The sequence below is a fragment of the Phyllobates terribilis genome, unplaced genomic scaffold (genome assembly GCF_046119375.1).
Source record: "Phyllobates terribilis strain yellow unplaced genomic scaffold, ASM4611937v1 Scaffold_2__4_contigs__length_985480577, whole genome shotgun sequence".
Lineage (NCBI taxonomy): Eukaryota > Metazoa > Chordata > Amphibia > Anura > Dendrobatidae > Phyllobates > Phyllobates terribilis.
Genome location: NW_027362762.1, coordinates 451,546,191 through 451,562,464, shown reverse-complemented (window position 1 = coordinate 451,562,464; position 16,274 = coordinate 451,546,191). Strand labels below are relative to the sequence as shown.

At 43.7% G+C, this 16,274-nt stretch overlaps 1 protein-coding gene across 1 annotated transcript in view; it reads left to right on the top strand.

Annotated features, from left to right (window-relative positions):
• The window catches only part of YPEL2 (yippee like 2), an 87,426-nt gene that overhangs the window by 7,657 nt on the left and 63,495 nt on the right, over positions 1-16,274 (top strand). The window contains exon 2 of the mRNA XM_073665600.1: positions 3,319-3,636. Within this exon, the coding sequence (XP_073521701.1) occupies positions 3,520-3,636 (117 nt within the window). The 5' untranslated portion in view covers positions 3,319-3,519. The remainder of the gene's footprint in view (positions 1-3,318; positions 3,637-16,274) is intronic.

The window sequence follows — 16,274 nt, the reverse complement described above, 5'->3', positions numbered from 1 at the left end:
TTTGCTCTCTGTATTTGCCTTAAAGGGAACCTATCAGTATTTACAAGCTGCCTCAGTACAAAGATCTGTGGCCCACATTTGTTATCATATTAAGTCTACAGTCAGAAGGCCAGAGATTCTTTTATCTGAGAGAATTTGAAAAATTATGCAAATGACGCTCTGATCAAAGTTTGATCTGATTTTCTAGGATGAGAGAATCTAAGCACAGGAGAAGATGGAGAACAAAATTTCTCCATTCTGAGTCTGCAAAAATCTGACTGCACTCAGTTGACATCCAAGTGCAGTCCTTTTTTTTTTTTTTTCTTTTTTTTTTTTTTTTTTAAATCTCCCCTTTGCGCAGTGTGCTATAACACAGAATTAGTAAATCTGCCCCATTATATAAAAAAAAAGACAAAGGGGTGACGGCCGACCAAGGATCCCTTCTAGAATTTCCTTGCACAGCTTCATTGACTGGTGTATTCCCATCACCCCTCCATACACAAAGTGAGGGAGACCTGTCAATCAAGCCAACATGGGCAGGGAAAAAAGAACCACCGGTGGACATCTCTCATATTGCTTGGCTCTTTTAATAACTACCATATGTATTATTTCTATAATTTTATGTAATGAAGGAGCCTGTCAGAATTTCATGATCCTTGTGGTTCAGGATTACATTTCTGATGCCTTTCCTTAAATGTAATCAATGTATAGTATAATGTAAAGGTGCATTATTGGTTTAGAGACATGAGTCATATTCACTTAAAATTATCCCTTAGAGTAAGACTAAGTCATTAATATTGACACATGAACATTTTATTGACTTGCATGAACTGGAATTATTTCTCTACAACAAAAGCCGGCAGCTTAATTGCATTGATGTTTCTTCATTTAAGCAATATCCAGCTGTGGACTTAAAGGAACATTTCTGGGGAAAAAAATACTATCCTGTGTTTATACCTATAGCAAGGACTGACAGACGTGGATGAAATGGGGGATTAAAAGAATCAGAGTGAGAATTCATGTGCCGTTTGCTGCCTCCTGCAAGATTTCTGTTTTGCTTGAAGCATTCCTTTAAATGGAAACTGTTACCTGTTTTTTGCCATCAAATCTAGAGACCATGACCCTGATTCTAGCGATGTATCTCTTACTTGGCTGCTTGCTGTAGTTTTGATAATCTCCTGTTGATATGATAGTGATTTTATCACTAAAGAACTAGTAAACCTGCTGCCAAGTCCACCATATTCAAGAGCTTTGCATAACCCCGTTCCCACCACTGATTGGTAGCTTGCTGTCTATGCACAGTATACACTGAAATCTGTCAACTAGTGATGGGGGCAGGAGCTATACACAGTTCAGCATTCAGGGAACTAGTAGATCTACAGCAGCAGATAAAATGGTGATCGCTGGAATCTGCCTGCCCGTTCATCATGCTGCTCTCATATGGGGTAGCAAAAACCCAGTCAGATTCCCTTTTAAAATATGAAACCTTTTCTTTAGTCTTCATTTAGATGTCAGTGTTTTTTCACGTTTGCCAAAAACAAAAGGTACCGTGTAATCAGAAGCTTTGTGATTTATCCAAAACACTATCATTTTGCAGTGTTCAAGGACTGTGTGTGTGTGTGTGTGTGTGTGTGTGTGTGTGTGTGTGTGTGTGTGTGTGTTGGTTTGTTTTTTGTTTTTTTTCCCTCTCACAGAGCCATTGACTTGTATTGTTACTATTCATTTTAGCTGCCAGAAAAAAACGAGTCTTTGTGATTTTGCATGGAGACATGATCCATGAAAAAACAAATGTGTGACTGGCAGCATAAACTATAATTTGTACAAATTGGGTCTGTTAAAATCAGATATAACATGTAAACAGAACTTGGATGTCTGAATGAGGCCTTGTAACTCCTAAAAGGGCTCGCCAGGTTCTGGACAAATCTCTAAAATACCCTAACATTTAATGACTTAAGCTACCATAAATGGCACCGTTGTTTACCCCTGCTGCCCACGGTTCAATTGTGTAAACTGCAGTATCCATAGAAGTCATAATGGCAGCAGCTACTGCACAAGTGTACTGGGTGCACCCACGGGCAGAGACAGAACCTCCCACATCTCCACATGCTCTGAATGCTTTCCGCACCTGGGCAGAAGAGAACAGAGCCCGGGAAGCTCTATGATCCTCAGGCATCATTGGACAAACGTACAGCTTGGGGTTTAGCAATGGGGGGGGGGTATTTTTGATTGCTTTTGTCAGCACACAACCGTTAAGGATACTGAATGTGGCCAACTTTTAATCTTCTTTCCAGAGTTAGTAGATGAAGGCATTTCTTCGGTCCCTCACTTCTTTCTATCCAAGCACATGGAGGAATATTTTAATCGAGACCGTTTGCAAAGTTGATTCATTTTATATTTCCAAAACATTGGGTGAAATGGGGAAAAAAAAATGACTGCGAAAAACCTGTTCAGGCTCCAAAACTCTAATAAATATTTTGTGGTGTTCTTCCTTTTGACTAGACATGCACCTCCTATAATAGAGCAGAAGAATCATGTGGCAAAGAAAGTTGGATGGCTGTTGAAAAATCTGTCCTGAGTTGCAGCGCTGTGTACCATGCAATGTGTGTTTTCTGCACACACGTTGGTTCATGCAGTGTTTCTGCCTCTGAGACTCCTGACCACAGTTGGATAACGTTTAGCCATAGAAAGAGAAGAGGAGAGTGCTCTAAACAGCTGCTATCAGCAACTCCGCAAGGACAATGAATAATAAGCGTATACATTAATAGCCTAAAGACAATAGATGGGTTTTCAGACCATTTCATTAAACGTCCCAGTGAGCATTGAATAAATTACATACAACATCACTTAGTTCTGTGTGGATTTAAATAGTCCTACAGATCTCTTGTACTGCACAATGGAATTGATGATGGCCGATATGTGGTCTATGGCTTCGAGCAAAGCCTGAAAATGAGAACTTCCCCATCACAGCAGGCGCTTGCTGGTAAATAGAGCATGTAGTAAGCGAAATGTAAGCTTAGCAGGAATGGCGCATAGTTGTTACATGGGTATTCATGGGTGACTTTGTTTTTTTAGCTGTATGTGAACTTGAATAAACATGGATTATAGCTGAGTTTAGAGTGTGTATATTGCATACTAGTTGTAATACTTTATTTGAATCAGAGGTCATTCATTTTTGTCCGTTTCAGCAGTTTTGAGTTGACAGCTATATCGGGAACAATTGGCCTAGCTCTCGGATTTTGGTACTCTTCTATATTTAACTGCCATATTTGTGATTCATTTTGTCTTTATAATGTAACACATTTACTGTCCCAATAAAATGTACTTTTTATTTTTTTGCAGGTGGTTGAGATATTGACACCTGTTTCTGGACAGCCTGTAATAAACAATTAGTGTTTCCTTCAGTGTGTGGAGCCTGCCCCCACACCCGTAACCTGCCAAACCACGGCCTTTACCTGTGTCTTCCGGTGTTTCCCGTGCGATCCTTCCTGCGGGAGCGCCTCGTGGGCCACTCCAGAGTTTACTCAGCGTTCAGTGGCTCCAATGGTGAAAATGACGAGGTCCAAAACGTTTCAGGCCTACCTGCCTTCCTGCCACAGAACGTACAGCTGCATTCATTGCAGAGCTCACTTGGCAAATCACGATGAGCTTATTTCAAAGGTAAAAATGGCTTTTCTACTTTGATAAACTCCTCTGCTGATCTCTCCCAGACTTTAGTCTCTGTAAGGCCATGTTCACACATTCAGTATTTAGAAGCCAAAACCAGTAGTGGGTGATAAAGACAAAAGTGGTGAAGGGTTTCTATTATACTTTTCTTCTGATTGTTCCACTCCTGGTTTTGGCTTACAGATACTGATGTAAAATACTGAACATGTGAACGTGGCCTTACTAGTAGTTGGTGAATATTTACTAGATCTTTATTGTATGCTCACTGGATTAGACCTTCCCAAATGCATCTCTCTTACAGTATGCTTTGCTGCCACATCACTTATGATTGATCTTTGCATAGTTTTCTCCTCCTACATTAGCTTCCTCTGATGATATATGTATCTATTTCTGTGATTTAGATTGTGAGCTCGGATGGGGACAGAAATTACATGTGATATCAATCCATGTACAGCGCTGCAGAATATGTAGGTGGCATACTACATAAGTAATGGAAATAAATGAAGATCATTTCTGCCCTTAAGCTCTTGGATTCTGGCTGATTTCAGAGTTGAACATCCATCCATGTGCTGTACTTTGCTACAGAACTTTAATTTGCAGTACTGCCACTATTATGTCTGCTAGTACGTATACCATGTTTGTATTACTGGCTTTTCCAGCATCAAATAGGACACAACCTATTCCTATAAGCTGAAAGGTAACCTGTCACCTCGAAAAACGCTCTTTGCTTGCAAGTAAATGGCGTTTCAATCCTATGTAGCTAGTTTACCAGAGAAGCAGCTAAGGGGAAAATTGTTGATGATATTATTTCTTATAGCGCCATTTATTTCGTGGCGCTTTACATGTGAAAAGGGGGTATACATAGCAGAAACACAATCTTGAGCAAAACGAGTCAGCGACTGGTACTGGAGGAGAGAGGACCCTGCCTGTGAGGGCTCACAATATACAGGGGATGTGTGAGGATACAGTAGGTGAGGGTAGAGCTGGTCGTGCAGTGGTATGGTGGTTACTGCAGGTTGTAGGCTTGTCGGAAGAGGTGGGTCTTCAGGTTCCTTTTGAAGGTTTCCACGGTAAGCGAGAGTCTGATATGTTGGGGTAGAGCGTTCCAGAGTAGGGGAGATGCATGGGAAAAGTCTTATATTCGATTGTAGGGAAAAAGAGAGAAGAGGGGAGTAGAGAAGGAGATCTGGTGAAGATCGGAGGTTGCGTGTAGGTAAGTACTGGGAGACTGTCACAGATGTATGGGGAGACAGGTTGTGGATGGCTTTGTATGCCAGGGTTAGGGTCTTGAACTTGAGTCTCTGGGCAATGGGGAGCCAGTGAAGGGATTGACTGACTGAGGGGAGAATAGCAGGGAGACTGGTGGATTAGTTGGGCAATAGCGTTTAGGATAGATTGGAGGGGTGCGAAAGTGGTAGAAGGGAGGCCACAGAGCAGGAGGTTGCAGTAATCGAGGCGGTAGACGAGGGCATGCAGTAGTGTTTTTGCTGAGGAATGTGCGGATCCGGGAGATATTTTTAAGTTTGAATCGGCAGGAAGTGGAAAGGGTTTGGATATGTGGTTTAAAGGAGAGGTCAGAGTCCAGGGTTACCCCAGGCAGCAAGCATGTGGGGCTGGGGAGAGTGGGCAGCCATTAACTTTGATGACTAGGTTAGATGGGGGGGGGGGGGGGGTGTTGAGTGAGTGATGGTGATGATGATTTTTAAATCTAGCAGAGAAGGATGAAATACAGACATTGTGGGATTTTGGTTAGTAAGGAGGTGATATCAGGTCCAGTGAGGTAGATCTGTGTGTCATCAGCATTGAGGTGACATTGAAAGCCATGAGACTCTGAGCTGTCCCAGGCCGAAGGTGTAGATGGAGAAGAGCAGGGGCCCTAGAACTGAGCCTTGGGGGACACCGACAGATGGGGGGCGAGATGAGGAGGTGGTGTGTGAGTGGGAGACACTGAATGGTCCGGTCTGTTAGGTATGAAGAGATCCACGATAGGGCCAAGTCTGTGATGCCAAGAGATGAGTCTGTAGTAAGAGGGAATATTCCACTGTTTCAAAGGCAGATGACCAGTCCAGGAGTAGGATGGAGTAGTGTCGCTTGGATTTTGGCGGTTAGTAGGTCGCTGGTGACTTTAGTCAATGCAGTTTCCATGGAATGGTGCAGTCGGAAGCCTGATTATAAGCAGTCGAAAAGGGAGCCGGAGGAGAGGTGGGAGGACAGTTCAAGGTGGATGTGGTGTTCCAGTAGTTTTGAGGCATAGGGGAGAAGTTATATGGGGTGATGACTAGACAGAGGATGGATCAAGGGAAGGCTTTTTGAGGATGGGTGTGATTGAGGCATGTTTGAAACATGAGGGGAAGATGCCGGTTGTTAGTGACAGGTTGAAGATGTGGGTTAGGGTTGGGATGAAGACTGTGGTAAGGTTAGGGATGAGGTGGGAATGGATTGGGTCAAGTTCGCAGGTGGTGAGGTGTGATTTGGAGGGTTATAGGAAGGTACGCCCCCGCACGTTTCGCACCCGGGCCGTGGCGAACTGGGGGCGATATGTGCGGAGGCAAAACATCCTGGGGGCCAAATGCTGGGGATGAAATGTGCGGGGGCAAAATGTACCTGGGGGTGAACTGCCGGGGGCGAACTGCTGGGGTCAAAACATCCAGGTTCTGATTTGGAGAGTAAGGAAACTTGATCTTCTGTAATGGTGGAGGAGGAAGGTTGAGTAGAGGGGCTGTGGGGACTTTAGGCAAAAGCCTTATCTGATGGTGTCAAACTTCTGCTTGAAGAATGAGGCAAACTCTTTAGCTGAGAGGAGAGGGAGGAGGTGCTGGGGGACGGATGAGAGAATTGAAGGTGTTGAATAGCTGTTTGACAGTGTGAGACAGAGGCTATGAGATATGAGACGTATGTTTGATTTGCTGCTGTGAGTGTGGACTTTAAAATAGTGAGGGATTGTTTGAATGTGATGAAGTGCTCTTTGGAGTGGGAGATTTCCATTTCCGCTCAGCAACCCTGGAGGCCCTTTGCAGTTCTTTAGTCAGGTTGTTGTGTGTCAGAGGGGCGACTGAATCAAAAGCTGCAGCTGTTGTGGTGTTATATAAAGCAACATCTGCATCATGAAGTTTTAGTCTCCATACAGCCGCTCACTTCCTGTCATCGATTCAGTGCATAGATCAGATAGCCACCTCTCACTACAGTGAGTGCACTGTAATCACTGGCTGGCTCATTCATTGACAGCCTGTTTCGCACGTACACACCGCAGAGCAGGCTGTCAATTGTTGCATTGGGGAGTAATTGCATCGCTGAGAGGTGACTGTTACAGCTCCCTGCACCGCCCTGGTGACTGGAAGCTAGCAGCTACAGGGACTATAAAACTTAATTTTCTCCCTGAAGCTGCTGCTTAAGAATTTTACAAATGGATTTAAATAATATTCACATGCAGATTACTACTATATCATTTCTCAATGTGACAAGTTCACAATAAATTGTAAACTAATTTTTTTTTCTGTTTGACAATACTAACCTACATCTTTTTGATTTATAATAAATAAATAAAAATACGCGATAGCTATCTGATTGCAAGGACTTCACTGGAACCCCCACTGCTTACTAGAATGGGATCTCTATTCCTCATTCTTTCTCATGGTGGATTGAGCATAGAGGAGCCTAGTTGACTGTGAGCAGTGCAGCTCCACACGACGTTTATGGGGCCATCAGCCAATTAAATGAGATGCTTAGCCATCTCTCAGACACAGACTTGAATAGAGCAGATCAACCATGCACCTCCATCCAGCTCTAAAGGATTGGTGATCAGGAATCCTGCTCTAGTGATTGGTGGGACCCGCAGTTGTTGTTAGGTCTTGCATGTTGATTTGTGGGACAACCTTTTATCATGTTGTATGACTGGTGATAATCTCCAGTTAAAAAGGTATAATCCTAGTGGGGATTACACAAAACGCTGATTAAATGGTGTGAAAACTAAAGTACATATATTTGCACCATTTTGATACATGGCTAACAGGTTAATTTGAGGGAAAAACATAGGATCTAGACACACAATATATGACTTGTTAGAGGCTTGTCACCCTCAACCATAACCTTTGCTTTTTGTTAAACAAAGGACCCCTTATGCTCCACTCATCCCACCATGGATGGCTAAGGTAGAGAAGTTGTATGAAACAATGGCCAAACCTATACATGGACTTTGGAAAGGCTACAATTTATAAGCAATGACACATCTGTAATAGTGTAGGTATTTGAGAAATGTGTTGGACATTTCTCTATATCACAAACCTGTAGATAAAAGCAGTACTTGCCTTCTACAAATACCTGTATTCAAGTAGATTGCAATATAGTACCATAAGCCTGTAACCCGACTGTTACCTGACATCTAGCAAGTCTTCTAGATATATCTCAAGATGACCATTTTCCCATCAGTAGAGAAATGTCTGCATAGAATACTTCCAAGAAGTCTACTAAAACTGTGCCCTATTAATTCCTTGTGCACTATGGTCAGGGGCTATTCTGATAAGTGACTTTGGAGAACCCTACTCTACTCTTTATACTAGACATGCTTGTACCAATAATGACATCCTTACACATGTATGTATGTATGTATGTATGTTTTTTATCTCTTGGTTTTATTTTTACTCCCATAACAATCTGAAAAGGTTACTTTTTAAAGAGCACTTCTATCATCAGAAAACAACCATTTCTTTAAATCAGGTGTTTGCATTACAAAATTTCCAAAAGTTTAAAAAAATAAAAAAAACATTTTTTCCTATGTCATCTTTTTTATTAAAGATATTAGTGATCCTGCAGTTTTCACCCCGACCACTGGGGCTGTTTTAGACTGTACCTTCCTTTTCTTTCAGGAAGCTTTGTTTTTTTGTTTTGTTTTTTGTCGACTCCTTATCCGCAGAGGCAGGATTGCAATGACAGGCAACTCCTCAAAACACAATATTTACAACTGACCCTACTCCCTGTCCCTTCACATTGACCTTTGCACACTCTAACTAGACACCGCAATATACAGGATAGTTAGGATCTGACCATTATGGCTATAGTATGTTTGAAACAAGAAGTTAGATTTCAAAAAAAAAAAAAATCAAAATTGCAAGATTCCTGTTTTATTTTTAATTCAAATGGTGATATGGGCAAAAAAACGCACAATTTTTTTTAAACAATAGGCCATTTTCTGATTGTATCATTGTAAGCTGTATCCACTATAAAAATAATAAACACTATCAATGTCTGTATTTTGCATGTAAAAAAAAAAATGTGAGTTTAGAATCAAGTTGCAATTATTTTGCTATTTCACCCATAAGCAGTATATTGGTGTTTTTCAGTTAGGTGTACATTTTGGTCATGAATATTCGTATGTAATAGAGCGAACAGATTTTGTGCTGACCCTTCTTACTTGGCATGTACCGTATGTAATGAATGTACCGTACTTAAGGCAGTAAATTAAATAAGATTAAAACAATAATGCAGTCTTCAACTCTGACAATATATTTCTGATGTATAGTCACCATAACTAGTGCTCCCTGCTAACGTGGCACTTTCTTTTCTTGTTCAAAATGGCTGCTACACTGGCACGGACAGGGCTGTGGAAAGCCTGAAACAAGGCTCCAGTGCTGTGTGATGGACATAGCGATGTAGTCATTTGGGCTAGTCCATATAACTATACATCAGATAGATATAATCTCTATTTTTGATGTATAGTTTTATAGACTAGTCCAAATGACTACGGCACTATGTTTCAGGCTTTCCACAGCTCTACCCATGCTACTAGAACAGCGACTGTGGACAAAAAATAAAGGGCTACACAGCAGGAGGTACCAGGTATGATGACTAGTGTTGAGCGATACCTTCCGATATCAGGAAATATCGTATCGGATTGGATCGGGCCGATACCCAAAAAGTATCGGATATCGCCGATTCCGATACCGGAAACCAATGCAAGTCTATGGGACACAAATATCGGAATGAAAATAAACCCTTTCTTTCCTTGTAGGTTAATTCTACATGAAGGAAAACAACTAAGAATAATGTAGAATGACATGAAAAGCCGGCAATTCATCAGCGGCATACACCGGTACCCGACAATTTACAACAGAAAGAATAGAGCTTCATACATAGATTAGATAGATAGAAACATGTCAGTCACATATATATGAAGTACAGTGACAGTGTTGCTTACTGTACTTGTCATTTAGTGTAAAGGATTTATTAAAAAAAATATTAGTGTTTTCGTGCACCGTCTCTTTAAAAAAGCCGGCCGGCAATTCAGCATCGGTACCCGACAATTTATAACAGACAGAATAGAGCTTCACACATAGATTAGATAGATAGAAACATGTCAGTCACATATATATGAAGTACAGTGACAGTGTTGCTTACTGTACTTGTCATTTAGTGTAAAGGATTTATTAAAAAAAATATTAGTGTTTTCGTGCACCGTCTCTTTAAAAAAGCCGGCCGGCAATTCAGCATCGGTACCCGACAATTTATAACAGACAGAATAGAGCTTCACACATAGATTAGATAGATAGAAACATGTCAGTCACATATATATGAAGTACAGTGACAGTGTTGATTACTGTACTTGTCATTTAGTGTTAAAATAAAGGATTTATTTAAAAAAAAATTGGCGTGGGGTTCCCCTTAATTTTAGGCTCTAGCGGAGGTTAAGCAGACAGCTGGGGCAAATGTTTGAAGCCTGGGAAGGGGGTAATACCCACGGAGCTTCCCAGGCTACTAATATCAGCCCCCAGCTGAATACCTAGCCTTTACTAGCTATTAAAATGGGGGAACCCCCCCAAAAAAAATAACGTGGGGTCCCCCCTAATTTAATAGCTAGCACAGGCTAGGCAGACAGCTGGGGGCTGATATTAATAGCTCAGGAAGGGTGCCATGAATATTGGCCCCCTCCCAGGCTAGAAACACCAGCCGTCAGCCGCCCCAGAAATGGCGCATCCATAGGATGCGCCAATTCTGGCACTTAGCCTCGCTCTTCCACGCTGCCCTGGTGCGGTGGCAGGGGGTAATAGGGTTGGGGTTGATGTCAGCTTATAATGCCAGCTGACATCAAGCCCAGGTTAGTAATGGAGAGGCGTCTATAAGACACCGACATTACTAACCCCATAGTCAAAGTTAAAAGAAAACACAAACACCCAGAATAAAGTCCTTTAATTGAAATAAAGACACAATTCTTTATTGTTCTAAATTAAACCATACTTACCATCACGCCCATTCCAGCTGAAGCCAACGATCTCCTGCAATAAAAGTAAAATAATAAAGCAACCTCATCCTTACCTTTCCATGGTTCCCAGGACAGCTCCAGCTCTGCTACATCGAGATGACAGGCTGGACCGCAGCAGAACGCTGCCATCCAGCCTGTCATCCCGCAGACACTGAGAAGCGCAGGCATGCTTGCGCTCCTCAGTGTCTCTCTGTGACGTCATCCAGATGAGCCGAGGTCATGTCCAATGAACTCGGCTCACCTCATGCACGTCACTGACAGCGTGGGAAAATTCTCACGCTGAAGCGCTGAGTGCAGGAGAATTTTCCCACGCTGTCAGTGACGTACATGAGGTGAGCTGAGTTCATTGGACATGACCTCGGCTCATCTGGATGCCGTCACAGCCAGACACTGAGGAGTGGAAGTATGCCTGCGCTTCTCAGTGTCTGCGGGATGACAGGATGGATGGCAGCGTTCTGCTGCGGTCCAGCCTGTCATCTCGATGTAGCAGAGCTGAAGCTGTCGTGGGAGCCATGGAAAGGTAAGGATGATGTTGCTTTATTATTTTACTTTTATTGCAGGAGATCGTTGGCTTCAGCTGGAATGGGCGTGATGGTAAGTATGGTTTAATTTAGAACAATAAAGAATTGTGTGTTTATTTCAATTAAAGGACTTTTTTCTGGGTGTTGTGTTTTTTTTAAATACTTTACTAGAAATTCATGGTGGTCATGTCTAATATTGGCGTGACCCCATGAATTTCGGGCTTAGGGCCAGCTGATAATGCCAAGCTGGCCTTAACCCCTTTATTACCCAGTGAGCCACCGCACCAGGGCCCTGGATGAGTTGGGTACAGCGCCAGAAGATGGCGCTTCTATGAACGCGCCATTTTCTGGGGCGGCTGCGGACTGCAATTTGCAGCGGGGGTGGCCCAGAAAGCTTGGGTCTCCCTGCGCTGCGGATTCCAGCCCCCAGCTGCCTAGTTGTATCTGGCTGGGCACAAAAATAGGGCGAAGCCCCACGCTTTTTTTTTTTAAATTATTTCATGAAATTCATGGAATAATTAAGAAAAAAAGGGCTTCCCTATATTGTTGTGTCCAACCAGGTACAAATAGGCAGCTGGTGGTTGGGGGCAGCCTGTTCCTGCCTGCTGTACCTGGCTGGACACAAATATAGTGCGAAGCCCCACGTCAATTTTTTTTAAATCATTTCAGGAAATTCATGAAATAATTTAAAAAAATTGATGTGGGGCTTCGCCCTATATTTGTGTCCAGTCAGGTACAGCAGGCAGGAACGGGCTGCCCCCAACCACCAGCTGCCTATTTGTACCTAGCCGGACACAACAATATAGGGAAGCCCTTTTTTTCTTAATTATTCCATGAATTTCATGAAATAATTAAAAAAAAAAAAAAAAAAAACGTGGAGCTTCTCCCTATTTTTGTGTCCAGCCAGGTACAACTAGGCAGCTGGGGGATGGAATCTGCAGCGCAGGGAGGCCCAAGCTTTCTGCCCCCCCCCCTGCTGAAAATTGCAGTCCGCGGCCGCCCCGGAAAATGGCGCGTTCATAGAAGCTGGATGCTGTACCTGGCTGGCATACAAAAATATGGCGAAGCCCACGTCAAAAGTTTTGGGAAAAATTTATTAAAAAATAAATAATAATTTAGGGACTGCATCTTTATTAAGTCCTCAAATGTCATTTAGTGTTAAAATAAAGGATTTATTTAAAAAAAAAAATGGCGTGGGATCCCCCATAATTTTAGTCTCTAGCGGAGGTTAAGCAGACGGCTGGGGCAGATGTTTGAAGCCTGGGAAGGGGGTAAAACCCACGGAGCTTCCCAGGCTACTAATATCAGCCCCCAGCTGAATACCTAGCCTTTACTAGCTATTAAAATGGGGGACCCCCCCAAAAAAAATGACGTGGGGTCCCCCCTATTTTAATAGCTAGCAAAGGCTAGGCAGACAGCTGGGGGCTGATATTAATAGCTCAGGAAGGGTGCCATGAATATTGGCCCCCTCCCAGGCTAGAAACACCAGCCGTCAGCCGCCCCAGAAATGGCGCATCCTATGGATGCGCCAATTCTGGCACTTAGCCTCGCTCTTCCACGCTGCCCTGGTGCGGTGGCAGGGGGTAATAGTGGTGGGGTTCATGTCAGCGCCAGCTGCCATGAAGCCCAGGTTAGTAATGATGGCCGTCTATATGACACCCCCATTACTAACCTACAAAGTGTTAAAAAGAAAAAACACACTACACCCAGAAAAAAATAATTTATTTGAAATAAAACACCATTTTATTTAATTCTTAGTTTACTAAAAATAATAGTTACCTGTCCACGTTCCTGCGCTGATCTCCCATGCACAGCTGTCACATCTGGAGATGGTGACAGCTGTGCATGGCTGCTGTAAGCTCACGCTGCCGGGAACACGTCCGCTCCCGGCAGCGGGAGCCACTGACTGAGGTCACCGGAGTGCATTCAGGCAGCGCAGCTCCGGAGACCTCCTTTACGGCAGTGCTGTACCGTGGGAATTTCTCACGATACAGCAGTGCCGTAAAGGAGCTAACCGGAGCAGCGCTGCCTGAACTCCGGTGAACCCTTACGGCCCCGTCATTCTAGCGGCTGCAGCGGTTCAGAGCGGTCACATTCTATGTGGCTGCTCTGAACTGGAGATCATCGTGGGACACTCGTGGACTACTACGGAGGGGTAAGGATAAGGTTGTGGTTTATTATTTTATATTTTATTACAGGAGATCGATGGCTTCGGGGAATTAGGTGTCTAGGTGAGTATAGGTGTAGTTTTTTATTTTTTACTTTATTTTAGGTGGCGATCGGCGGGGACAGGTAATGTATGAACTAATTTCTTTTAGGTAACCACTGGCCACCAATGACATGTATTTAAAATTTATTGGGGACACAGTAGGGCAATTTAAATAGCAGGATCAGGCTGATGGGAACTACTGCTCCCATCGAGCTGATCCTGCTGGCAGGAGTGGACGGGGGACAGACATAGGCCGATGTGACACTACTACTCCCATCGGCCTATGTCTGCCTGCACGCACACACACCCCGCGCACACACCCCGCGCACACACCCCGCCCGCACACGCCCACACCCCGCACACGCACACACCCCGCACACGCACACACCCCGCACACGCACACACCCCGCACACGCACACCCCGCACACACACACACACACCCCGCACACACACACACACACCCCGCACACACACACACACACCCCGCACACACACACACCCCGCACACACACACACACACCCCGCACACACACACACACACCCCGCACACGCACACACCCCGCACACACACGCACACACCCCGCACACACACGCACACACCCCGCACACACACGCACACACCCCGCACACACACCGCACACACACGCACACACCCCGCACACACACGCACACACCCCGCACACACACCCCGCACACACTAATCATGACGGGTCTGGGAGGAGTGGCTGACCTGTGCGGCCGTGGGAAAGTTGATGTGAGTTCATGCAGTCAAGCATGCACTCACATGAACCCTCTGAGGGCACCGCGGCTACTTCAAATGAACAGCTGATCGGCATCACCTGATACCTCAGCTGTTCATTTGAAATAACCGGCGGGAAAGCCGGCGGTGAAGTCTTTTCACTGCCGGCTTCCCCGCCCGGGTCCTTCGCTCCTTGGTGCTGCGCTCCCCGCCCGGTCCTAATTTACGATTGGGATTGGAGGTGGCGAGGGGAGCGGAGGATCGGGGTGGGAGGCTGCGGGGAAGCAGTATGGGGCTGCGTGATTGTTTAAAAGCCGGCGGCTTTTTACCGCGCGCCGGCTTTTAAACAATCAGGAGAATTCTCCCACGCTGGGATGGCATTCTGATGACAAGCTGGATCGCAGCTGAGCGCTGCCATCCAGCTTGTCATCCTTCACAGACACTGCAGAGCGCAGGCATTATGGGAACTTTCGATTCCGGTATTCGATATTATAAAAGTATCGGAATTAAGTATCGGAATTCCGATACAGTGAATATCGGCCGATACCCGATATTTCAGTATCGGAATGCTCAACACTAATGATGACTAAACATCAGAATTAGGAAGCCAAATATAGTCTCATGGCTGCATGTAGTTTTGATAAAATCACTGTTTTATCTGCTGCAGATCTAGCGGTGCTCTGAACACTGAGCCCTGTATAACCCTGCCATCACCACTCATTGTCAGCTTTTATGTACATTGACCACTGCTAATCAATGTTGGGGGGGTTGCACAGGGCAGGAGGACTACATGGCACTGGACAACTAGTCCTCAAGTGATAATCTCTTGCTGATTAAAATACTGCTTATTGCTGATTATTAAAACAGCCCGGGAAGTGACACATTGCTGGAATCAGAGTCTCTGCCCCTACATCATGCTGATCTCTGATTAAACAACAAAAATCTACTGACAGGTTAAAGCTTAAAAATCATTGTTCTAAGCAGCACATGGTCTCATGTAAACCGGACATGTACTGCTGAGAACTGTATTCTGTGCGCACAGAAGATCATTTTAACTATTGTTCTGTGCACATTAAAGTGTATTTGGTATTGGTTAATGTCCATGATTGGCCAACACTCCTTTAATTAAACCGGTTGATATTGGTATTCCTTTTGTGTATTTAGTTGTTTGAGATAAGCCTAGAGGACCTGAATAAGAGATAAGCAGGAATGTACTCCTATTGCATACAGACCATGATTAATATCAGTTTCTCTGCAGTTCTTGCTGCAACAAAATCTCCTGTGCAAGCATGGTTTATAGAAGCTAAAAATAGACCGAAATGAAATGTGGAGAAAAAGGCACGGAAACTTTGACTTATGCTAAATAAAGTCTAGGCTTCTTCTCTGGAAAATCTGACTTGCTGAGCTGTAGAAAGTTGTCAGCTTAGTTGGCTAACATTTGCAATCTGGTAAAGAAAATATTTATATGGAATTTCTAAAATGCCACGCGAATCCTTGAAGCGCTACATTGTATAAGAAAGTGGTCTTTTTTTTTTTTTTTTCATACATGGCAGGTTTTAAGCTATACAAGAGTTCCCACGGCCTAATTGACACACTAACAAAAGGCATACTGTAGGCACTCCTTCCAAAAAAGGATATATTAACTTTGGGGGAAATTGTGCAGACAGTGTTCTGACTGTATACATATAGTGTAAGTGGAAACCAATGTTTTTAATGGAAATGAATGTTATGAATAGACACGCGTAGAGGGAATGCATTTTCATTTGCCCAGTACTTACAAAAAGAAAATAAGTTTATACTTTTTTTTTTTTCAAAACCATATCCTAGATTACAGTGGCTTGTCCTTGACTATGACTTCTATTGAAATGTAAGAAAACACTAATAGAAGGTATTGACTTCCTAGGTAATTG